Source organism: Drosophila melanogaster, chromosome 2L (assembly GCF_000001215.4).
Source record: "Drosophila melanogaster chromosome 2L".
Taxonomy (NCBI): domain Eukaryota; kingdom Metazoa; phylum Arthropoda; class Insecta; order Diptera; family Drosophilidae; genus Drosophila; species Drosophila melanogaster.
In genome coordinates this window covers 11,809,531-11,834,974 of record NT_033779.5, presented here as the reverse complement: position 1 = coordinate 11,834,974, position 25,444 = coordinate 11,809,531, and the positions used below count along the sequence as shown (strand labels likewise).

Here is a 25,444-nt window from a genome sequence, read left to right as displayed (position 1 = left end):
AAACGATCGCATATTTAACATACAGCCATTGTGACGAACCTTTTTCGCTTTCTCCAAGAAGAGTATAAAAGTTTTTTTCTTATAACTCCAAAATATATTTAAAAAGTATACTTTTGATTACTAGCATCTTCCTTTCTTGACAAAATTAACATTTTCATGCCAGGCTTTACATATGAGAAAGCATAAGTGAGGGTAGGTGATGTTGTCGGATCCGCAGACAGGCTCAGAGATTTTAGGACACGGGCAACGAGATTTTTGGGCCTCAGTCAGGACCAAAACTGCAAGTAGGCACACAGCGAAAACAACTTTGCAATGCATTGTATTTTATTTTCACTGATTAGATACGAATACAACTTTCAAATCCGATGGATACTGTTTCTTAAGGGAATAAGCAAAGGGAATTCATCTAAAGCGATACATTTTAATTTCACGTTTTATGACATTGATTTATTCGTGGTATCGGCTTTGACTTTTAACGTTTCACTACAGTTAATATTTATTTTTATTGTATTTCATATTTTATATTTAATTTTTAGATTATTTTTAATATATTTATTTATATTTATTTGTTATCAAATGCTACTACTTGTGTGATGTTTTTTTATCTATATTTATTATTTGTATATCTGATACTAGCACCTTCCGGCCTTGACCACATAAATCAATTTAATTTGCGCTGCGCATTTAAGTTCGCATGAGTTGGTGTAGGTGACGTGGTCCGATCCGCAGACAGGAAAGTAGATTCTTGGGCACGGGCAAAGGGGTCTTGTGACTTGGGCTTCAGTTAGGACGACAAATGCCAGGAGGCACAGTGCAATGAAAATTGGGCTATACATGGTATAAGTTTTTGGAGTGATCCGATGCGAATGAGACTTTCAGTCGATCGACTCGCAAATATATTTGTATATGCAACAGGAAATGTTTTTTTTTTTTGTAAGCGATACATTTCAATTTACCGTATCAGGGTATTGCAGTGACTTAATTTAAGTTAATCAGACTGAAACGTCTGGACTCAAAAGTGGTTTGGTTTAGTCTAATAGATGCAGGTCATGATGAAAATGTAAAGGAAATAATGATTAGTCTTGTTCTTTAGATACTATGGATGCAATTAGATCAAAAGAAGAACATCTGATCGACAAATAAGTCCATGTAAATCTTAAATTTCACTTTGCTTTATACATACACAATAGTTCGTAACTCATTAATTTCTAATCCCCAAAAAAAAATGTACATAAAAGTGAGTTAAACAAGGAAATATTTTAATGTCAACGTGACTTTGCATATATTTTTACTCTTTATGACATATTCGTAGACATGAGTATATTTTTTAAGTTAGGAGTAATACTTGTATTTGTACATACCCAAAGTTAGCTGTTCCAACTGGTTAATTATTATTATTTTTTTTTAAGGCTTATTTTATTTAAATTATGTACATAACAACTCCCCTCTTACTGTCATACTTGAATTGAAAATTTGAGCTTCACAATTCTGTAACCATTATTATTATTATTTTTTTATCACAACATACACATAAGCGTATATGCTAAAGTTACAAATTTATAGTTACACAAATAAAACTAATGTTTTCTTTATTTCCACAGGATACGCAGTCTCCTCCGCCGCATGGATCATGAGACCGTTGCCTACGAGGACATGCAGCGGAATCTGCACTACGCGGCTCGTGTGCTCGAGGCGGTCTTCATAGACGAATCAAGGTAGGTGAATGTGGTGGCTCTGCGGCCCAATGAGATATTCCCAAAAAAAAAAAAACAAAAATTTTGCAAGCTTCTTGGCGAGCTAGCCTGACCAAGAGGATAGCGAGTCGAATCGAAATGATCTGTGGACAACTCTGCTTCAGCTTGGGCTTCTTTGGGGCTCCCATCGAATTGGTGTAGGCATTGTTAACCATTTTGAGTAGGATACAAAATAACTGAAATGCTGCGTAGTTTCAAAATTTCGGATTTGCACCCAAGGCAAGCTTTCCCCCTCAGCGATAACCAAGTCCATTTACCCATCATCGAATCATCTAATTTCGCTATATAATAAGCATATTCCTAAAAGAAAAAGAAACCTTCGTTTGTTCGAGGTCCTTGTTAAGCCTATTGAATGTATACATATATCTGAATATTTTTCTTTTTATATCCGTTCTGTTACTGTTACTGTGTGTGTGTCTGTGTTATTGAGCAGAAGCCCCACAACAGGTAAAACAAAGTTGGGGCAGATTGCGTCCTCATCCGTTGAGAGCGAAGAGTAAGTGTTCCCATCGAGCCAACCTTTTCGCTTTGGTTTTGTCGTTAACTCTGTTGATTTTGAACTCTAACATCTCTTCTATAGTAAAACCATACCCCAACTCGCGTCCACATGAATCCAATAACCCACAATAACCACTATTATTCACCTATATCTCACCTCTTTCTATTTTCAACTTTCAACTTCTTTCTAACTCTGTTACTGACTTTTTCTATCCTCATTCTTTGTAGTGCTCTCTTCAGTTCGTGTATTTCGATTATCGAAATCTATTCTTTGCCTTGCTCTACCAGTAATAAAAAGGAACTCTAGACCATCATCTTCAACATCTTCTACATTATCGCCATTGATCGTATCTATACTGTCTTTCTATAACTCATCGAACTCATTGCCATAGAACGTTTGCAGATATCGAGTATTTCTTAGCCTTCATAGCCTAGTCTTACGTAACGTATAACTGTGTACTGTATTCTAAGGATCTTGAGAGTTACTAAGCTAAGGTTAAGACCCCAAAACACCGCCCCTAACGAATCGCAGCACCGTATCTTATTGAAGTACTGTCTCTAACTCAACTCTCGGTGTCTTACTTATGTGCTCGCCATTTCTTTCGGTGTATTGCATTACGTCTACTCAATTCGTTTGTCAATTCACCAGATGGAATTCTCTGTGTGCTTCTACTGAATTTAAACCGTTCTCCTTTCTTTCTGCTATAACTTCGCCTTTGAATTTGACATACAACTTTAACCAGAATATTTTTGAAGGGCCGAAATTGGAATAATATTTTTAAGGGTTTTTACAGAACTCAACATTCCAGCTAGCAATTTTTTTTATTATTGAATATCTTTTATCGAGCCTATTGATTGCAAAACATATTGTTAGCTTGAATACTGAGCCTAATTGCTGTTTTTATGTCAGAAAACGACGTTTTTTTATTGATTTTAAAAATGTTAAAATAGTAGTCCGGTGTAAGCTATGCATTTTACAACCCGATTTTGGTTCGCTTCCCAGCCGCAAAAGTGGACTCTCCACAAATACAAGCCCAATGCATCAGTGCATTTTTATTATTTACCACACTTTCAATTAAATCAACCCCCTCAAAAAAAAAAAAAAAAACAACCGAACCACTCCCGAATGTCATCTGCATATGTATGGAGTATGCGGTATCCATTGTATTCAGGTGCCGGGGAACATGAATTAATAAACATTTTTCTACCTGCCGAGCCCACACATGACACGATTCTTCGATTTACATTGCCAAGTGAGGTTGAGTTGAAAGTCGTTTTCCCATTTGTTTTAATTTTGATTTTCGTGAAATATCTCACAAAGTTACGCAGTTAACTCCGATTGCCATTTCGTCTAGGATTTTTGTTTTGTTTCGGAATTGATGCATTTTTAAAAGTTGCCCTACCAGAAGGAAACGAATTGTTGAACTGTATTGTCTATTTTAACAAAATATTTGTTTTTTTTTTTTGTATATAAATGTGAACAGTGAAATTCTTGAAGGTTCAACTTTAGAACATGATTGACAGATATTTTATTTAGAGTAAGGCAATCTTCGTGGGAAAAGTCCAATCCACTGCCCCTACTAAACCCAAAAGCTTTATCACAATCTCTCAACTGATGTTCTATTTATATATTCTTTCTTTCTATTGCCAAAACTATTTACCTAAAACCAAAAAAAAAAAAAAACATGAAAACTAAATGAAAACTTTTGCACAAAACACACAAACAATCCGAATGCTATGCAACGTCAAATCAACGTGGTGTCTCGTTGCCCAAAAATTGCCCATTTGCATTTTCGCTGTTACTCACTGCCAACTGCTGGGCGCCGAAAAACTTGACCGCCTTGGCACTCGAAACTGGCGCCCAACGTATGCCGGCCATTTACTTCTGCAGGGAGGGCTGCAATGGGAATTGCAAGAACCTGAACTGCAGTCGCCATAGCCACGGACGCGATGACCAGCAGCAGGACAACAACAACTCCAATAGGAGTTGCAGCCTGCAGGAGGCGTCGCCTGGGGGAGCAGGTGCAGGTGTCACACCAGGCGCTGACAACCAGGACAGCATAGAGAGTCGCACCAAGGGCGTTTCCCAGGCGCCGCAGACCCACAGTGGCCCAACGGGTCCACCATCCAACACCTCGAGCGAAACTATCGCACAACCTGCCCCTAAGCTTCAACCCGCCCTGGAAACCGTAAGGGAATCGGTGATGGAAGAAAGTCCTTCGAAGGATCCCGGCGACAAGGGACCACCGCCGCCCGCCAGCACATCCACATTGACATCCCAAACCACCACCTCCTCCAGCGCAACCGCGGAGCCAAGTGCCAAGGCGGCCGAGAGTCAAGCGGGAAGTGCCGGCAGCAGTGGCAGTTGCAGTAACCCAGCGGCGGTGCATCGGCAACGCCGCCTAAGGACACCCACCTGGGCCAGGTCCATGTCGACGAACAAAACGTACTTGAAATTTGATTTCTATGCTAGACTAACGTTTATCCGTTACGCCTCTTCAGTTCGTTCGATTTGCCTTTATCGTTTCACGTTTGCGTTAACCAACCAACAACCACACAGCTCCAGAATGAACTACTTTCTATATATACACACATAACTCTATGAACTCTGTCTCTCTATCTCTCCTTTATCCAATCTATCCATCTGTCTGCTGACCTCTGTCTGCGATTTCCACTGCTGTAATCTTCTGTCTAGCCTCTGTCCCCTACCCCAAATCTTTTGCTCGCTTCTGTTGTAAATAACTATTTTATCCTAGACTAATCAAAAAAAAAAAAAGAAAAAAGGACACTTGTTTCGTTCCCCAGCCGCGCTCAGCGGGATTGTAAATGTTTCGTTGCCGCGTTTGGACAAAAAATTGCTTACTACGTTTAAATACTCCGTGCAACTATTAAATCAAACTTACATTCATACGTAGTAAGCACTTGAAGGAGTGAGAACTGGAAGATATACTTTAAATGTATTCAAAACTGCTTAAAGTATTTGTATGATACATTTGCATTTCTGAGAAACTATATCTTCCACTTTTGACGCCACTCGCAAGCAGCAACTCTCCTAGTCTTGTCGACCAGTGTAATTTTGTGAATACATGTACAAAGTTTGAATACCGCACATGAATCCATGGCATGTTGATTGTCCTACATTTGTTTGTTTTCTATATTAAAAAACTAGCTTGCGCATGTGTTTTGTCGTTTTTGAACTTTTTTTAACTTTCCCGCCTAAGTGTGTTAAATACCGTTTAATGTTTACCAACACTGGCCAGCCGATCGTGACCAGGTGGCCACGCTGCGCAATGGTAAGACCGTACTGCCTGCAATGCCTGGGTATTTTACGCGATCCGTGACTGGGGTCACACCATTGCCGCCAAAAAAAAACATTTTCATTCGCCTCGTTATTTAAACATTTAAAAAAAGCATTATCGAATAGTTCATTGAAGTCGCGGCCTAATTTGGGTTTCATTTAACCGTACAAACGTGCCGCGCGTTCGAAATGAGCAGTGATAAAGTGAAAAACGGCAACGAGCCCGAGGAGTCGGAGGAATCATGCGGCGTGAGTAGCGAATGACAAATGGCTGTGCGAACCGAGAATTAATGGATCTTTTGGGCCATGTGCCGGCTGCAGGATGAGTCGGCCAGCTATACCACCAACAGCACCACCTCGCGCAGCAAGTCCCCGTCATCCAGCACGCGCAGCAAGCGCCGCGGTCGCCGGAGCACCAAATCGAAGCCAAAAAGTCGCGCCGCCTACAAATACGAGTAAGAATATGCACTTTCTCAGCTGGCCACTGATACTGAACCTACAAATGATTACCATGAAGCACCCACGTGAAGGAGAACCACGGAGCCAACATCTTCGGCGTAGCCTTCAACACGCTGCTGGGCAAGGATGAGCCACAGGTCTTCGCTACGGCGGGCAGCAACCGGGTGACCGTCTACGAGTGCCCTCGACAGGGCGGGATGCAGCTGCTCCACTGCTATGCAGATCCGGATGTGAGTCGCCAGGATACAGAATACACTTTCAAGACCCTATTGATCAGTTGGCTAAAGTTAGGGGCTTCATACATTAGACATCGCATTCAAAGCTGTAGAAAAAGTGGGATCCAGTCAAAGTTTCTATTAAATCATTGCTTTTGTTAATTGTTTTAAAGTAAGAACAATCGTTACAGGCTTTCAGCATGGTTTCACAATATCCAAACATTTATCATTTCTTGTATTAAGTTTGGTTTTTCATAACAGTCAAGTTTTCAAATTAAAGCTTATATTGTTAATTTAGCCGAGAGTAACTGAGAATATGGTCGCAAATGTAATTGTACAAACTCGAAATACATCAACAAATCTTGAATTCCCTTCCCAGCCCGATGAAGTATTTTACACCTGCGCCTGGTCGTACGACCTTAAGACCTCTTCACCTCTCCTGGCCGCTGCTGGATACCGCGGAGTCATCCGGGTTATTGATGTCGAGCAGAATGAGGCGGTGGGCAACTACATTGGCCATGGACAGGCCATTAACGAGCTGAAGTTCCATCCGCACAAGCTACAGCTTTTGCTTTCGGGCAGCAAGGATCACGCGATAAGATTGTGGAACATCCAGAGCCATGTGTGCATTGCCATCCTGGGCGGAGTGGAGGGACATCGCGATGAGGTGCTGTCCATCGACTTTAATATGCGTGGAGATCGCATTGTGTCGAGCGGCATGGATCACTCGCTGAAGCTGTGGTGTCTGAATACGCCCGAGTTCCATCACAAGATCGAACTGTCGAACACTTTCAGCCAGGAGAAGTCAACGCTGCCTTTCCCCACGGTGACCAAGCACTTCCCCGATTTTTCAACGCGGGATATACACAGGAACTATGTGGACTGTGTGCAGTGGTTCGGCAACTTTGTGCTCTCCAAGTCCTGCGAAAATGCCATTGTCTGCTGGAAACCGGGACAACTACATCAGAGCTTCGAGCAGGTGAAGCCGAGCGACTCCTCCTGCACGATAATTGCGGAATTCGAGTACGACGAGTGCGAGATCTGGTTCGTGAGATTCGGCTTCAATCCGTGGCAGAAGGTGATTGCCCTGGGCAATCAGCAGGGCAAGGTGTATGTGTGGGAGCTGGATCCCAGCGATCCCGAGGGCGCACACATGACCACCCTGCACAATTCGCGTAGCGTGGCCACTGTGCGCCAGATAGCCTTCTCTCGCGATGCCAGCGTACTGGTCTACGTGTGCGATGACGCCACCGTGTGGCGATGGAACCGCAGACAAACAACTTCCATCTGATGGCGCAGCTGGGCGCAACCACAAACCAAATCTCACGTGGCCAAAACTTACAACATTTCCCTCAATTAGTTCCTAGTTGGTTAGCATTAAGATATAGAATTACGCTCCTGTGCTGTTCCAAATTATTTCAAGTAAATCCAATTAATAGTTGGATGAGATTTAAATATGTTAAGCCGGTTGCTTTTTAGATGTAAGAACGAATAGTTGTTGCTTACTCTGCTGCCTTTATTTATTGTAAATAAAGTGAGTACATTGTAATTTCACATGTATATAAGCAACATTGAAGATGTATTTTCTGCTTAACCAGAATCCAAACTGCTGCTCTTTAAGCCATGTAAACGTCTTCAAGCTGACTGAGTGTCCCCAGTTGGCAATTCTAATTGCGAAACAAAGCAAAGCTGCGCATAACAAATGGCTTTCAATTGCTACGTCATTTATATGCATTGCTGCAACGCCATCCAGCTCCAATCTGCTGGAAATGCGGCGAATAAGCGCGACGAAATTGAAACTGCCAACGGGCGTGCGAACCGGGATGAGTGGGAAACCAAGCCAGGCCAGGCGGACAGCGATCCCGACCAGCCATAACAGCTCCCAGCAGACTGATTAAGCGAGCAGAGTCCCACAATGATTTGCCATGCCCTAGCTGGATTTTTATCGAACGCTTCTCTCTCGTTTTGATGAAAGTGCAGGCCATTTCCATCATGGGTTTTTTTCTTTTTTGGGGGGTTGTATCTAATGGAAGTTTATGAAAATAGCTTGTTTCATTACGATGGGAATTTGGATGGGGCTGCTGCCAAATGGAACACTACTTGTGTAACATAAACATGAAATGGAATTTATGATACAAGTTTGCCGTAATTTTCATTTAGTGTGCACATATGCACTTATATAGCTTACTTTTGTTTATTTTTTTGAGAGTATTTGGTTCATGTTAGGGTATTCGAAAGTTCTGAGTATAGTAAGCATATATATTTTGGCTCACATCGTTCGTGGCTGATTGCGTTTGGCATCTTCTTTGTCCGCACTCCTTTGATCTCAGAGCAGACCCGATTCCACTCCACTTGGTGGTTGTGAGTAATTAGCTGAAGTTGACTCGGAACGACTTGGCAGCGGCATTAAGTTGTCGAACTGGCCGATGATTCTCAGAACTCGGCGAGGCTTTAGCCTTGACACGCAAAGTCGAGCTAATCCGTAGCCCCATTATTCTAGTTAGCTTCTTTTTTTTTTTTTGGGGGGGGGGTCATAAATTAGATTGGAAAGAAGCAACCGTGGAGAAGTCCTCCTGGACGCTGCATTATTTTTGTCATCCGTACCCGTTTGTCTGTCTGTCCAGATGCAACTCGGCACGCTCCACGGCCACCAGCTCCACACACGTCCTCAGCTACGCCCGTCGCCACAGTCACATCCACGAGAACGACTACGACCACTCCAGCAAACGACGCATCATCCGCCTGCGGTTTGTCCACCCATCATGTTCCTTCTCCTCCACATCCTGTCTCGATGTTGTCGCACTCGAAGAAATCGCACCCAAATGTGTCCTAGCTTTTGTCACGAAATTTATATTATATTTTAGATTTTTATTATATCATAGAGCTCTTGTAGTGTAGGGGTAACTTCTATGTTAAACATTCGATTCTAGACAAAAATGTTTTTTAAAGATACCTTCGAGAGAGAAAGTATGATTACTTCTAATATTAAAAATTCCACTATATTTCGTTATGTTCATAAACTGGAAATCTACGTATATTGTGTACTTTGTTTCTTCAAGTGTTCTTGTGTGATTGCTTCTGCTGTCTTTTAGTGTGCTCACTCGCAAAATACGCAATTACCCGCACCCTGCACTGCGTCACCACGAATCCGAATGTGAATCCAAATCCGCATCCCACAACGATGATGATTTGCGTCTGCCACTTGTCGGGCCAAAAATTAATCAAGCCAAGAGCCGCGCCGCTGGCAACGAAAGAACTGGGTTGCGGAGGAAGTGCGTCCTCCGCCTGGAGGAGCCTGTCACTTTAATTCGGTTAACATGTGCCGTCGACACTGAAATTAGTTAAGCGTGTCAGTTTTTGGCAAAGCTCAGAAGTCAGTCAGTTGGGGTTTGGGGCGCGAACTGTTTCCACTAAAAGCCCCCGGAATCAGGCCGAGAAAATCCCGGAATTAGGTTTTAAGCTCTTAAAAGGGGGGGGCGTGGCATGCGCCCACTTTCGATTTATGAAGACAAATCGTCAAAAGGCAGCCGACGTGCACTAAGAATAACCAAAAGCCCAAAAATTACTTGGATCTAAAGAGCTGAAAAGCTGGAGGAGAATATAAAAAAAAACCCAAGGGGAATCCACTTGTAATCTGGGGGCATCTTTAAAGGTATTAAAGCTTTTTGAATATTTTTAAAGAGCTGCCAAATTTGACAGTGAAAATAAAAGTATAGGATATAGGAATAGATTTCTTTTAAATTACATTAAAGGGTATGAAATGAACCTTCTTAAAAATGAATACCCAGTAATAACACTTGAAGTTTATTACTCTTCAAATTCACAAGTTCCCCATTCGATTAGCATATCTATCCATACTGCAGACCCATAAAAAGCCACAATATCCAAAGTATCTTATCATTTTCGCTGACGCAATTTTGGCATTATTTAATTATGATAAAAAACAACAAATAGAAATAAAACTTTGAAAGACCCTCTACTGGGAACTGCAGGAATCACCAGCTCTGTAAAATTTCGAGACACATAGATACGACATATAGAAACTGCGCATGTGAGTGTCGTAATCAACGGCCCAGATATCTATTGTTTAAAAATTCACAAATTAAATGCCATTTTGCGGCTTCATTCATGCCGATAAGGTGGAAATAAATTTAATGTGTTTTCGTTTTTCGGACTCACAACGCACACACAACGCGTTGATCGGACAAAAAAATAGTGCAAAATATGTGGAAAAAAGGGCTGTCAGTCGGCGAAAATAAATAGCAATTATTCAATAAATCACAATTAAAGGCAACTTATTTTGCGAATATGCCGCAGAGGAGGCGGCAGCGGCGCGAGGGCGTGGCAAGCAAGTAATTGGAACTGTTTCATTAATAGTCATTAACTCTGGTTGTCAGCATCGATTAAGTGATGTATGTGCATTATAATTAAGCGGTTTGCGTATGTAGCTACCTATAAAACACACACACACCAGCAGCGGGAACCAATTAAAATTGCGAATAATATTCAAATGAGTCAGAAGCAAACACCCCCATCGACCGCTTAGAAATTGGGTCAACAAAACACCCAAAAACCCCACCCACGCTGTCCAAGTTGAAGGTTACTATAGAGTATCGAATGTATATACTCGCTATCATCAATCATCTAACGGCGAGTACAATGGAAGTGACCCAAAAAGGGCAAATAACCCCACAGGACGCAGGACAATCGCAGGACGAATGCCTTGGCGGCACAGCTGATAGCACCATTTATCCGAATGCGAAAATCAATAACAAATGATGTTAACTGCCAATTTCTGCCACATCGGCAGCTCGAAGGTGCCGCATGGAATGGTTTCGACTGAGTTGGGGAAATGTATCCAAATATCCAAAATAGTCGAATCAAGTGAAAGGACCTTGGGGCCATTCTGTTGTCCAGCCATTAGGTTTTGGCGTCTTCCGCCTTTTCGGTAGCACAAAGCGAATACGCACTTTAATCGCACAAAGCCGTGGGCGTACTTTGTGCTGCGAGGGTCGCCATTAAAGTGTTTCGAAAGTAAATCGAAAAGTTTTCAAAATGTTAAGAAATTCCATCTAAATACTTTTAAAGGTGGCGACTTTAAGATATTACACTACTTCAACTTTTATAGTAATTCTTATTAACAATGGTTGGTATATGTTTTTAATCATATGTGTGATTAGTTTGTGGGAACCCTTCAAGCACCCCTCTCCGTATTTTTGCCAGGTTATCTTTCCCCTTGGCTTTTGTATTATGTTGCACGTACGTCCTTGCGCAATCTCCGCCCATTCCATAAATATTTGGGAGTGGAATGGGCCGAGGCCAATGGGACATGTGAGCCGATTTTGTGGGTGGTTTTTTCAAAAAAGCCGCCGCTGACGCAAAATCATTGGCACAAAACAAAGCTGTCAATTTGCCAGCAATTTCCCGTGTGCCTCCGATGGCGATGACAACCAGGAATGTGCCCAGACAACAACAACATCCTGGGAGCAAGGACAAAACGCTTGGGGCACAAGTACAGGAAATTGCACGCATAACTATTAAGTAGCATGTTTCCCGGACAAAGTGGGTGGTGGTTGGGCGGATTATCATTGCCCCTTTATGGGGCAGCAGTGGCATCGTTTTTGGCCCCAGCTACAGCTGCCTTCACCAAAATGACCCCTAAAAAACTAAACTCTAAAGTCCACAAGACATTAAAGAACCATTTACAAAGTTTAAGCTTGTCGCTGCACATTTTGTACAGAAACTACAAAAAATGTAGCAGAAAAAAAAGTGAGCAAACATAACTGATAGTTAGTTTTTAAATTCAACTTAGAAAAAGTATAAAATATCTGTTGCATGCACTTACAGCTGCACTTATTGCCATTCAGCTGCAACCTGTTGCAGGCTTTAAGCCATTTTCCCTACAATTAAAGCTCGCGTGCTGGCCAACTGCATATTGAAAATGAAGCGGAGGGGGAAAAGTCGACTGAATGCTTATGGAGAAATCATGCAAATGTGCCAATAACTGATGCAATTTATTTTAGCAAACGCCGCAGCACGCAATTTGCCGCCGCACGCTCGTGAAATGAAAATTGAATCAAAAGAAAATAAGTCGAGTGCTCACGAATGCTGAATGCAATTGGTAAAAAGAACTGGGCCGAAAGTTTCATGACTACCAACGTAGCCAAAAATGCCTTCAAGCCCCCATTGCTTGGCCATAAAAATGGCATGAAAGACCAGGAGGGAAATGTTGGTGGAAAGTCATTAAACAAAAGGCAAACGCCAAGGCCCCCGAAGAACAAAAGTTACTTACAGATACAGATACTTTTGCTGCTAGCTGCTACGAATTCTGGTTAAATGAATTCGTGACGTTGTCGTGTTTATCAGTCTCCGGTTATTCCCACGACTTCTGCTGGTTATTACAGCCAAAGCCGTTCATCCTTAGGAAAAGGATACTTTGTTGCTATTGTTTCGTGGATGCCTCTTAGCATTTTGTGTAATTGTTTTGTGGCAAATAGTAAAAATATACACGCTCGAGTGGACTAGATCCGCCTTGGGAATACGCTGGCAGAAAAAGGGCGAAATTACAATACAATTAGATGGTATTGAAACAATTAAAAAACACCAACAAACTTTCTTTAAAATATTTAGAAAAAAGTTGAGAAATAACTAAAAGCTCTCAACTTGAAGCTTCAGTTCTAGTAAAAACTAAGCATTTGAGATTCAGCTAACGGCATTATAATGTTAAATTGGTATATTACAAATCTACTATAAAGCTCTGCAAGGATGTTTGCATTTAGTTGTGAACCACATCGGATTTTTCTCTCAGTGCCTTTTGCTACATAATAATAGTTGAGCGTTGGGCTTGGCATGACTCGGCGATGTCCTACTGCTGACATAATTGATATGGCCCAGCTAGCACAGTTTTCTCCGAGTTTTCCATTTTTTCCTGCCGGCCTTAAACTCCGTCCTCCAGTGTTTTTCCTCCTCCTGCAGTTGGCGTGTGCCGCACCATGTACACGCAATCCAGCTGGGCCAGGACTCCGCGGACTCCCAGGATCACGCAACTCTGGTGTACACTAACTGGGAATGGCTCTTTCTGTGGCAAAATTTCGCCAAGCGTTTGCGGGTACTTTTTTTTCGCTCAGTTTAAATTTAACTCGCAACGGGCCAAGTACACAAAAATTCCACCAACGAGCGGCAACAAGAAAGAATATTCGAAAAGAGAAAAAAAGTAGACGAAATACCCGAAAAAAAAACGTGCTGCACAAATATTTGCTATTCCGCCGTCATTAAAAGCGCATTTTGCTTTTCGGGCCAGCTAATTACGAGAGTGAAGTGGCAGTGAAATTTGTCGGCCTAATAGAGCAGAGCACCCCCATCCCCTAACCACGGAAAATGTCCAAGTGAAAGTGATGTATTAAATTAATCGAGTGCCAAAAAAGCGGGCACGACATTGCCACAAAGTCAACCTCCAGCTGAATTCCATGTACGAACCGGGTACGAGCAGCGAGGAGGGTGTTGTATCTGAGACTGAGCCCGAGCCAGCAGGAGTATCTGTATCTGTATCTGTATCTGTATCTGAGGAGCCATCGGCGAGCCGCTCCAGCCGGCTGACCGTCATTACCGTGGTCGTGGTCGTCGTCGCCGTTCGCGCCATGAGTCGTCTGAGGCGTGAAAGCAGCCGACAAAGCGTCATCACCGTCGAGCTGATACAGTTCATCATTCAGTATCGCGCCAAGGAGACGCAGGAGAAGAAGAAAAGGTGCGATCTAGCCATATCCAGTCACGGATTTCTTTAAGACATAAAACAAAGATCCCCATACGATAGACACTAACTATGTTCTGTGTGTCCGAAGTGGAGCATGCCATGCTGAGCGAATGGTATTAAATCCGGCGTAATTCTACTGCAACCAACAAAAAAAAAAAACCACACACACACACACACACAGTGTCTGAAAAGCCCAGTGAATTTATATTGCTGCAAAATAAATAGACCAACCGCAACATTGGTAGGAAGTGCACAGAGAATAAATCCTCCACATGACACACACTCGCCTCACTTTATGGGCAGTGTCCTGCAAGGATGAAGGACACCCAGTTTTGGGAACTTCAGTTGGGGAATTATGGGATCAGGAGGAAAGGGTATTTGTATCACACAAAAGTGAAGGCTATGCAATGGGTGCAAGTTCTTTAAGTGAAATCAGTATCTACTATCTTGTGGTACTTTAAGTGATACTTATCAGATACCAAAAAGTGAATTAGCTGTGCAGAAAACTAACATGTGATACTCATTATTACCAAATATTAAATTGATTGTTTAAATTGATTACATTTATTAAAAAAAAACCCTGGCCCACTTAAGCTTAACGCTTTCTTTAGTTCGCGGTTCACCTAACCAACCGTTATGCTATCATCTCAAGTTAACCTACTAAGCCAAGAGCTACTTGAGAATCCTGGCCAGAAATCGTGTGCAAAGTCTAGATTATTTGTGAGTAGAGATGCAGATGGGGCCACTGACTGAGCTCTGAAGTTAGTGTAATTAACCATAATTGAATCATTCGCTAATTGGCTTAAGTCACTTGTCCCCTCTTTTTCCACTCACTTTTTATTTAAGTTAAAGTGCTTTCATATTGTGGGTAGGAGGAAAATGGCCAGTAATGAGAGGAAAATGATTTTCCAAGAAAACTGTCATCTTCGTTTGAAGTTAATTAATAGAAATTTAATATTCACCATTTTTGTCATCCTATACTTTGAGCTCTTAGCCAAACTATGTGTATAAGTAAATGTTTCTAGAGATGATGATATTAAATTTATCTTTCGACTATGAGGCATTCACTAACATTAATTCTAAATTCTAAAAATTCAAATCATTAAAATATATGTATGAAGTGTATCTATATACACTATAATAACAATTTTATAATAATTTAATATATCCATATTCATTTCTTGCAACAACTTCCTGGGAATAATGTGGGTTGTCTTTGTGGGGTTATTCATCTTGTTGTCAAGGGAATGCATTGATTGGGTTCCTGGTAAAAAGGAGCGACATTGATAGGGCCAATTACTACGGATTTCGCCAACTGTGCGTGGGTGGGTGGGCCAGTGTGGGTGGCGAGTTCCGGAGCCAATTAGGAAGACTTGGGATGCTTTTGTGGGCCAGTTGGTGACTTTGGCAAGTGAAACCGGCCGTACCGAGCACGAAATTCTGTTGCAGTTACTGTTGTCGTTTTTTCAATGTTGCACATAAAATGCACAGATACTTGGCATGCAATTAAGACAATCCGTTGAGTCGCCACCATAATATACACACACACACACTCGCACCCACACAAGCGTCACACACATGCCACTTGCCACATGCCACACGAAGCATGCTCTTGTTAGCTTTTTGCATAGTAGCAACTTTTGCACCATCCACTTTACCCCTCCCACCCAAACACGTCCACAAACTTTTAGAGATGTTAACTAGCTACTGCAAATATATAGCGTATAATCTATAACTATCTGTATTTGTAATTGTTGCTCTAACCAAGTGAAACTACTTATTTTCCTGCGCTCACTAATTAAACTTTTATACTATACAAAACACTAAACTTTCTTTCTACCCCGAAAACACCAAAAAACTTTCCTTTTTAACGTGCAAAATTTTAATCAACACCGAAACTTGGTTTCGTTTTAAGTTTTGATTGTTTTTAAACTTGGCTACCATTTTAAGTTGAACTTAGCTACAGCTTGTCGAACTCGAAAGCAGTCTTAACCAACTTAAGATTCGGTTTTAATTTTTGTACATTTACTGAGTATTGTTTTGGTATCCGATTAACCCGGAAAACCCCCTCAAATGCAATTCAACTAACAGATGATTCTCTTTTCCACTCCAACCCCAACCCCAAACCCATTCGGGTTGTTCTTCAAACAGGCGCCTGGCCGACGAGGACGATGAGCTGTCGGAGGTGCAGCCGGATGCAGTGCCGCCGGAGGTGCGCGAGTGGCTGGCCTCCACCTTCACCCGCCAGATGGCCACCAGCCGGCGCAAGAGCGACGAGAAGCCCAAGTTCCGTTCGGTGGCCCACGCCATCCGTGCTGGCATCTTTGTGGACCGCATGTATCGCCGCGTCTCCAGCTCGGCCCTAACGGCCTTCCCACCGGACGTGGTCAGGCTGCTCAAGGTGGGTGCTTCATAACATACACAGTACTCATTCAATACAAGACAAACCCCTTCTTACTCTTTCACATCCAAAACCAATCCCTAACCACCTTAATAATCCGTCACAGAACCTGGACGACTGGACCTTCGATGTGTTCGCCCTGACGGAGGCAGCCAGCGGCCAGGTGGTCAAGTACGTGGCCTATGAGCTCTTCAACCGCTACGGCTCGATTCACAAGTTCAAGATTGCGCCGGGAATTCTGGAGGCGTTCCTGCATCGCGTGGAGGAGGGCTACTGCCGGTATCGGAATCCGTATCATAACAATCTGCACGCCGTGGACGTGATGCAGACGATCCACTACTGCCTGTGCAACACGGGTCTGATGAACTGGCTGACGGACCTGGAGATCTTTGCCTCGCTGCTGGCCGCCCTGCTCCACGATTACGAGCACACCGGCACCACCAATAACTTCCATGTGATGTCCGGTTCGGAGACGGCACTGCTGTACAACGATCGGGCTGTGCTGGAGAATCATCATGCCAGCGCCAGTTTCCGGCTGCTGCGCGAGGATGAGTACAACATACTGTCGCATTTGTCGCGCGAGGAGTTCCGCGAATTGCGCGGCCTGGTTATCGAAATGGTACTCGGCACCGATATGACCAATCACTTTCAGCAGATGAAGGCCATGCGCCAGCTGCTGACGCTCCAGGAGGCGACCATTGACAAGCAGAAGGTGCTGTCCCTGGTTCTCCACTGCTGCGACATCTCGCATCCGGCCAAGCAGTGGGGCGTCCATCATCGCTGGACGATGCTACTGCTGGAGGAGTTCTTCCGCCAGGGTGACCTCGAGAAGGAGCTGGGTTTGCCCTTCAGTCCGCTGTGTGATCGCAACAATACGCTGGTGGCCGAGTCTCAGATCTGTTTCATCGATTTCATCGTGGAGCCCAGCATGGGCGTCATGTCCGACATGCTGGAGCTCATACTGGCGCCAATTGCGCCGATGAACAAGTCCAAGCCCGCCACTCTGGTGGAGCACGAGACGACCGCTAACTCCACGACAAACTCGGCGATCGTCATACCCAATTCGGGAATCACGCCCAGCATGGACAAGCCACGGGATCATCGCACCGAGGCCAAGACCACCGCCGCCGAGTGCCTCGCACGCAAGAGTGTCACCGGCACCACCGCCTCCAAGTTCAACATACCCAAGCCGTGGCTCACCTGTCTGGTGGAGAACAAGCGGATATGGAAGGAGCAGGCCGTCAAAGGTGAGTTCACTGCACTGAGGCAAATTCAAAGTAAAGAATTCGAATTGAAGAGATATTCGTGAAATGCCAATGCCATGCGTAGTTCTCAGTGTGGTGCGCTTTCATTATCATATTAATTGCCTGGCGACTCGGCCGCTTTTTGTAGTCACATTTAGAGCGCTAATTGAGTTTGACATGTCCTTCGCTTTGATCTGCCGCCTGCCAATGGGCATTTATTATTCATGCATAAACCTTCTTACGCAGAGCTGATAGAACGGCGCCGAAAGAGCGGTCATTAGGCATCAAGAATCAAGAGCCTCTACCTTCCACCATTCCCAAGACAAACCCAATCCTATTACGATCTAAAGTTAATGATGAGAGAGGCATTGCAGGATATGGCAGGAAGTTATGTGCCATCAAGCTTGCTCTGAAGTTAAAGATGATTTTTGCTTAAAAGTCCTTGGAATTTTAAGTTGGAATTTGCATTTATTTACTTCCTTATACATGACTTACACTTATTTCAATTTTAAATATAATAACAGCTTTCATGATCTGAAACAAATTATGGTCTAATGCAGTCTGTAAGTGGCCTGGAAAATAGTTCAAATTATGCTTAATTAACTTATGCAGTGAGGAATTGGAAAATTAAAAATTCACCTGTTTTCAGATGCCGAGGCTCGGGCTTTGGCCACCGCAGCGGAGGAAGCTGCAGCTGCAGCGGCGGCGGAAGCGGAGGAAAGCAAGCCGGAAACGGAAACGGCCGATGGCGAGCAGAGTGAGCCAGCTGCGGAGCCGGCAGATGGCGCTGCGGCCTAAGGGGACAATTGCGCCACCTGGCGGCCAGCGGCCAACTGAATCGGAAAACTAATGCGGAAAAACGGAACACAAGAGGAAACTTTGATGGCTACACTGAGAGAAACCGAGGAACGAACGAAGCTGCAAGAATATTGTTTACTAAGCTTAGAATCAGCCTAGAATTATTGATAACAAAACGCTTCAAATGCGCTCTCTATGTGAATTGTGGTAGAGTTAGAATAAACGTACATCATCTATACGCATAGGTACATTAATATCGATATATATGTATAAATACTGTTTACTTTGTTGTTGCAAAAGGAAGAAGCAAATTGATAAATATGAAAATATTAGGGCCAAGCACAAATACAAACGAACAGTGGAGAAAAAAAGAACGCGTAGATGTAAATAGCAAAGGAGTTCAACTGAAATTTGTTGTGAATTTGTTAGTTCGTTGCGAGCATTTATATTTAGAATTCAGTTGTACTTGTGTTGTACTTGATTAGTTTTAGTCAAATGTGGAATTTATCGTATGATTTGTCTAAGTTCGATGTACGCAATATCGTTTCTAATTAAATACATATATATTTTTGTAATCGTTTCTACCTTTTATTTTTGCCCTTAGTTTTTTGTGTGTTTGCATTTACCAAGCATTCGAATTGCTCAATTAAACGAGTGGTTTTTCAAGAAAGGAACGACAGACGCGTCGATCTGTCTAGATATTAAGTACCTAACTAAAAGCTAAACCAAAAAATACCTGACAACTAGCTATACGACTTGTATATACTCTACACCAACCCCTAACAGACTTTCCCCACAAGAAAAAGAAAAACCAAAAATCCAAGAAGAAGGCAAAGATTTCAAAAACTTTCCACTCTACAAATGCACATAGCTACCTATACGATGGGATATATAATATTTATTGTTAAGAATATAATAGTCACGTTTCTACAAAACATATTTATTTTTATACATGAGCGCGGGACAAAAGTGAGAGCAGAAAGTGGAGGGCTTGAGTCGCAGGAGGATTTGATTTCCTTTCGTTTCGGTTTTCCTTTTCCTTAATCAACTTGAAATGTTTTCAAACGTTTTTCAAAATGTCTGATAGCGGGACCATTCTTTTAAGATTTACCACTGCTCTTTACCAATTTGAGCAGGGCGAAAATCGTAGGGAAATTCGAGGTGGAAAAGCCGCCGAGCGATAGCAGCAGAAAGTCAAAGGGCAGTGGTAAAAGTGCTTAGCAGTAAGGTACCAAATTATCAGCTGAAATTGGGATCATAGCTTTATTAAGGTAGTCGATAAATGTACGAACAAATCGTGGTTGCAGATGTGTATAGCGGATGTCTACTAGTAGCCATAGCCACAAATTAAAAACAAACACGAACAGAACAGACAGAACAAACAAACGTACACAGCAGATTAATCTACTCCTAAACATTAATGGGATAAATATAGCGCCAGAATACCTATTATGCGGACCGTAAATATTATTGAACAACCAGTGTATGTTAGTGTATATCAAACTTGAACGCTCAAAGCGATGCGCATGCATATATCGTATATATACATATATATATATATAGCGACCTCTCTCGAAAATCTGTACAAAGTCCTGATTAATATAGCGTTAGGCTGCAGACCCTCGAACAAAACAAAAAAAAAAAAACCGAAAAAGTTGTTATTTATCTCTGTTGAAAAATGGGAAATCCACAGAAACACTAATCGAACGTATGCAAACGGATATATATAAATATATATGAGGTTTACGATTCAATGTTATTAGCAAAAAGTAGTCTAGTAGTATCATTAACACACACATAGACATATTATATAGTTCCGGCCGATGTGCAAACTTGTTAACGAGAGAAACTTAGCTGATGGAACAATATGAAATACACACTTGCATACGGTAAATAAGTTGAAAGCAATCATTACATTTAAACAATAAATATAAACTACTTAACTATAAAGTCCCTAATGGAAAAAAAATATATATAAAATACATTTTGTGTAAATACAACTTGCACAGGATGCAAAAAGATGTAGTATATTAGCGGAATGCACTCTAACTAAAGGGAATACTGTAGCCATCCCACACCAACTAAAAACCGAAGGAATCGCATATTACTGAGATCTGTAAATAACTTTGTTTCATCTGTTCATTTCTAGCCCAGTTATTTATATATCGCATAAGCAAACTAATTGTGTACTTTACAAGTTATCTCGAAACAAAAGCCTACTAATGAAACGTTTTTAATTTTCCTACTATGTTAAACTCAACATTTAATATGCATAAACTAACGGCGATGGTCTAAAAATTGCAAAACAAGTATTTGAGATAAAGGGTATATGGCTGAGATGTATGCTTATTACGAAATACTTTCAAGTAAATTATAATAACACCATATGACTTTTAATATACTAATAAAAATTCTTATTAAACCTAACTGGGGACGGTTTTTTTTTAAAGGAGTTTACATATTTTGTTTAATTAAAGGCCCGCCCTTTTTTTGAATTTAGTGCTGCCACATAGTCATGTGTGATATCGATAAGTGGCGTTTCAGTACTTTACTTATCGACTTTCTTACATTGCCCTTTTATATATCCTTTTGTTGTTATTATTGTAATTGTGAATGATCATATATTTCAGGGACTAATTTATTACTTATTAATAATATTTAAGATTTTACGCAATGTTTTTAAAACTAGGCACTAGAGCATTTATCTGGTATTTTTATACCGCAAAATGCCATCTCTTAGCCGGATGGTGTTTTTGTGCTAACCATCAACGGGCACACCGCCACTGATATCTATCGATATTTATAAAATACGATACATTTCATTTTCGAGCAGGTAATTAAACAAAAAAACGCGAGAAAACACCAAAGATGTGTGAAAAGTGTTGCATTACTACCTTGCCCAACTGACGGCCATCGCCTCATCAGTGAGATAGCCACCAATTAAGCCTAATCACCCAATAATCCCGATTTGGTAGTCATTCGTGGGTGTTTCTCCGGGCAGAGGCCGAGCAGCGCTGCCGGCGACGACAGCGGCGCCAGCGTTCATTCATTCATTCACTGCAATGATTAATGTGCGGGGAAAAAACAATTCAAGTGATTTGAGCAGAGATAGTAGGAATCTAGGAACTGGGCAATCAGCTGCCCACCCGGTGACAAATTATCCAATATCTCCGGCCTTCCGCGCCGTAAACAAAGTCACAAGCTTCGCTGCCGCCCCGCCCCTCCCAGAAATGGGAAGAAGAAGAAGAAGTTAGAGTCGTGCTCCCCACACAGAAAACAAGAAATCGGCGAAAATAAAGCAAAGACCTCGCCAAATTAGGCAATTAGGTTAATTAACTTTTCGCACAACAATCTGGCCGGCCTTTAAGCCAAAACGATTCCGCCTATAAACAGAGCAAATATAAATGGTAGATAGTGAAAATAGCACAACTTGCAGATCGAATGCTGAAATACCCTAACCAAAGTAACCCTCCTAGGCTAAGTTCGATATGCATGGCATATTTGGTTTTCGTCATGTGACTTCTTTCACGTTATTATCTTTAAAAACAACAAAGTTTTTATCATATCTACAGCTGACTTTCCCTACAATTTATATGATAGAAGTGCCCCCAAACTTTCAAATCAATCAAATAGTCAGTCTTATCAGGTCATTCAAATTTGTAGCACTAGAAAGTGTTATTAACAATAGTTTAAATGCCACCACAAGTAGTGAAAAAGTAGTCAAAACTTCTCTAAAATCGAATAGCACCCTCCCCAAAAAAGGGCAGTGCAATTAATAATGGGTTATGGGATGAGAATGAGAACAGATTTGCAGATAAGATCGAATGAAAGCCGAGGCTAAGCGTTATCTATATACATACATATACTCTTTGCAGCAAACGCTCGACGACGGGCAGCGGTAATTGTGGAGCGATAGAAACGCCAGCGCCATGCCCATAGACATAGACGCACGACGACCAAGTGCCAAAAGCGAGAACCGAGCGTGAGCGACTGCCAGGAGCAGGATCCGTAACCACGGGGTCCATCCGCTAGTCAAGAGAGAGTGAGCAAGCGAGCGAGTGAGTGCCAAGCCAAGTTTGCATTTAGTTTGAGCGCCCGACCAACCGAACCAATCCGAAACGGCAAAATGGGCAACAAGAACTCGTGCTGCGCGTACTCCAGTCCGCAGTCGGACCGCAAGTCTAAGGACATGCCGCCCGTCTTCGAGGAGCGGATTATCCAGCTGGGTCATCCGCCGCACACGTCACAGCACCAGTTGGACGGCCACCATGGATCCGCGTCGGCGGTGCACCTGCATCACCATCATCACGGCCACAATCAGCAACAGAATCAGCAGGGTGGCGGCGGTGACAACTATGAGAACCAGCAGAATCTGCAGCACATCTCCGAGCGAGAGGCGCTGGAGGGCGAGGAGGATCCGTCGGTCGATCCCACTGCAGCCACCATGTTCCTGGAACGATCAAAGGTGGAGAACGGCGGCATGACGCGCAAGCGTTCGCAACAGCAGATTGCCCAGCAGGCGGGCAGCGGCGGCGGAGGAGGCGGCGGCGGTGGCGGCGGCAGTACTCCCGGTGGCAATAGTTGCGGCGGTGGTGGCGGCATGAAGAAGAGCTCCTCCTGCTCGACGATCTATCTGGACGACAGCACTGTGTCGCAGCCGAATCTTAAGAATACGGTCAAATGCGTCTCACTGGCCATTTACTATCACATCAAGAATCGGCAATCGGATCGCCGGCTGGACATCTTCGACGAGAAGCTTCATCCGCTGACCCACGACCAGGTGCCGGATAACTATGACACGCACAATCCGGAACACCGGCAGATCTACAAGTTCGTGCGCACGCTCTTTAACGCCGCCCAGCTGACGGCCGAGTGTGCGATCATCACGCTAGTCTACCTGGAGCGGCTACTCACCTACGCCGAGCTGGATGTGGGACCCTGCAACTGGAAGCGCATGGTGTTGGGTGAGTGGAGTGCTGCAAGCATCAGATATTCAGAACAAGCAGTAGATCACTAATTTGGTATAGCTTACTAATTTCTACTATTGATGTTCTGCAGGTGCCATTCTCCTCGCCTCAAAGGTGTGGGATGACCAGGCCGTTTGGAATGTAGATTACTGCCAAATACTCAAAGACATCACCGTGGAGGACATGAACGAGCTGGAGCGCCAGTTCCTCGAGCTGCTGCAGTTCAACATCAATGTACCGTCCTCGGTGTACGCCAAATACTACTTCGACCTGCGCACGCTCGCCGAGGCCAACGAGCTCAACTTCCCCACGGAGCCGCTGTCCAAGGAGCGGGCCCAGAAGCTGGAGGCCATGTCGCGTGTGATGCAGGACAAGGTCACTGCCGAGGCACTGAAGAATGGGATCAAGAAGTGGTCCTCCATGGACAACATCAGTCAGGGCGGGCCGCGACGCAGCGTGGCCATACTATCGTGATTTATATTAGCTTACTAAAACCGAACAACCAACCAACAGCAGCAATGAGATCCGTACTCTGTAGTCCGTAGTCCGATCGAACGTCATTTGAGAACCGTAGCTCTGCGCTGAATCAGATTTTGCACACAGATTCAGATACATTTCGTAGGCCACCCGGTTGCATAAGCTTTTGCGGGTGGCTTTTTAGCCAGCACACAGACTCTAAAAGGAACACCCAAATACGTGCAGAAAGAATCACAGTCTTATATACAATATATACATACACGAAGAAAAGCGTTTTAACCACACGTCTCGAATTAAGGACCACTTTTTACATATACGTACATGCGATCGATGTATGTAAGCGAAACTACCGATGCAGTCATGGATTTGGATGATGATTTTAAACAGAGACACAGAAGTACTACTACAGCAACGCGTAACCAATTGCCAAACGAAAGATCACAGAAGCAGAAAGAGATACAGAAACCTAAACCGAACAGTAGAGAATTGTTTGTACAAAACGGCTTAAATAATATTGTAATTGACTTGGCCACCTAATCCAGCTGGCATCTAAGCAATTTAATCTCAACGGTTGGCCACGGCCACCAAATTGTCATTTACTTAGCGCGTCCGCGCCCAAAAAAAGAAAAGAAAAACATTTCCCTGTACATTTGTTACGAATTTAATTTGTTTACCTTACATCCATGTTTTCTTAATAACTCAATATGATTTCGTGTGATTCTTATATAGTTTCCATTTAGCTTTATATACGATGAACGATATTCGGCTTCCCCGCGTCAGGCTTCAGGCACAAATCGATTTTCTGGGGGCGCGGCCTGCGGCAAGTTGATTTGTTTTTTTTTGGTTCTTAGCATTAGAAAAACAAACAAAATCCGAGCGAGAGTTGCAAGGAGCACAGCGCAATATTAACCCAAAAGATTTGTGAGTAAATTAATGTACTAGACATATAAGGATACGAATTATATGCAAAATGTATTTTATTTTGTAATTTATTTTACGATAAAGCTAAATAAAAGCAAATCAAAGAAATAGACTTTCTATAACTTAGTTTTTGTCACTTTTTTTTCGAAAACGTGGGTTTTGAAAACGAAAGCGCGCTTATTCGAAGTCAAAAACATGGCCATATGAAACAGAAAGTTTTTGAAACATTTTTTTTTTTTTATATAGAAAGGACTTCTGGCTATTCTATGTATAAAAACATTTTAGAAACATATCTTATTCTAAATAAGAAGATCGATCATAGGATTTCTTTCGAAAATCGTATAAAATGTATTGTATAATCCACTTATTTTCTTTCCCTCCCACAAAATATGGATTCAAAAATCTCGAACAAGATTATGTGGAAAAGTATTGATAATCACCTAAACACATTGATTTTCAACATTATAAATACTCCACTTGCAAATGCAAAAAAAAAACTCTTTAGAAATAGTCAAGATCCTACTATTTAAGTTTATACTTTCAGAAAATCTTATAATTCCAATTACACTTTATAACTTATTAAATTTACGCTGCTAATTATTTTTATTATTTATAAAATACTTTACGAAAAACTTAATTTTCAAAGCTATCGACGCAGTGCC

The 25,444-nt window shown here is 42.5% G+C and overlaps 5 protein-coding genes across 15 annotated transcripts in view; 3 read left to right on the top strand and 2 right to left on the bottom strand.

Annotated features, from left to right (window-relative positions):
* Pde1c (Phosphodiesterase 1c) overlaps positions 1-20,819 on the top strand; it is a 114,417-nt gene extending 93,598 nt beyond the window's left edge. For 2 of the 9 annotated variants that reach the window (NM_001273466.1, NM_001259066.2), the window contains exons 4-9: positions 1,602-1,715; positions 2,188-2,250; positions 4,144-4,698; positions 16,126-16,375; positions 16,482-17,622; positions 18,269-20,045. In NM_001273466.1, coding sequence (NP_001260395.1) covers positions 1,602-1,715; positions 2,188-2,250; positions 4,144-4,698; positions 16,126-16,375; positions 16,482-17,622; positions 18,269-18,417 — 2,272 coding nt within the window. In that variant the 3' untranslated portion in view covers positions 18,418-20,045. Of the gene's footprint in view, positions 1-1,601; positions 1,716-2,187; positions 2,251-4,143; positions 4,699-13,349; positions 13,969-16,125; positions 16,376-16,481; positions 17,623-18,268 lie in introns of those variants that run through there. The other 7 variants (NM_001144344.2, NM_001144346.3, NM_001144348.4 and 4 more) reach the window with 6 other exon arrangements.
* CG45012 (uncharacterized protein) lies at positions 101-367 on the bottom strand. Its single transcript, NM_001298921.1, has one exon. The coding sequence runs from the start codon at positions 316-318 to the stop codon at positions 121-123; it is 198 nt and encodes a 65-aa protein (NP_001285850.1). The 5' UTR covers positions 319-367; the 3' UTR covers positions 101-120.
* Positions 478-889, bottom strand: CG45011 (uncharacterized protein). 2 transcript variants are annotated; one of them, NM_001298920.1, is made up of 1 exon: positions 478-889. In NM_001298920.1, the coding sequence occupies exon 1, from the start codon at positions 834-836 to the stop codon at positions 633-635; it is 204 nt and encodes a 67-aa protein (NP_001285849.1). In that variant the 5' UTR covers positions 837-889; the 3' UTR covers positions 478-632. The 2 variants fall into 2 exon arrangements, with proteins under 2 accessions (NP_001285849.1, NP_001285848.1); NM_001298919.1 differs by having other exon boundaries at positions 565-889.
* Positions 5,570-7,771, top strand: esc (extra sexcombs). The gene is made up of 4 exons (NM_058083.4): positions 5,570-5,799; positions 5,872-6,005; positions 6,068-6,239; positions 6,604-7,771. The coding sequence occupies exons 1-4, from the start codon at positions 5,740-5,742 to the stop codon at positions 7,513-7,515; spliced, it is 1,278 nt and encodes a 425-aa protein (NP_477431.1). The 5' UTR covers positions 5,570-5,739; the 3' UTR covers positions 7,516-7,771.
* Positions 20,820-21,194: 375 nt separating the features above from the next.
* Positions 21,195-24,883, top strand: CycY (Cyclin Y). 2 transcript variants are annotated; one of them, NM_001273465.1, is made up of 3 exons: positions 21,195-21,250; positions 22,293-23,381; positions 23,476-24,883. In NM_001273465.1, exons 2-3 carry the CDS (start codon positions 22,544-22,546, stop codon positions 23,856-23,858), a joined length of 1,221 nt encoding a protein of 406 aa, NP_001260394.1. In that variant the 5' UTR covers positions 21,195-21,250; positions 22,293-22,543; the 3' UTR covers positions 23,859-24,883. The 2 variants fall into 2 exon arrangements, with proteins under 2 accessions (NP_001260394.1, NP_609519.1); NM_135675.4 differs by having other exon boundaries at positions 23,476-24,478.
* The last annotated feature ends 561 nt before the right edge of the window (positions 24,884-25,444 follow it).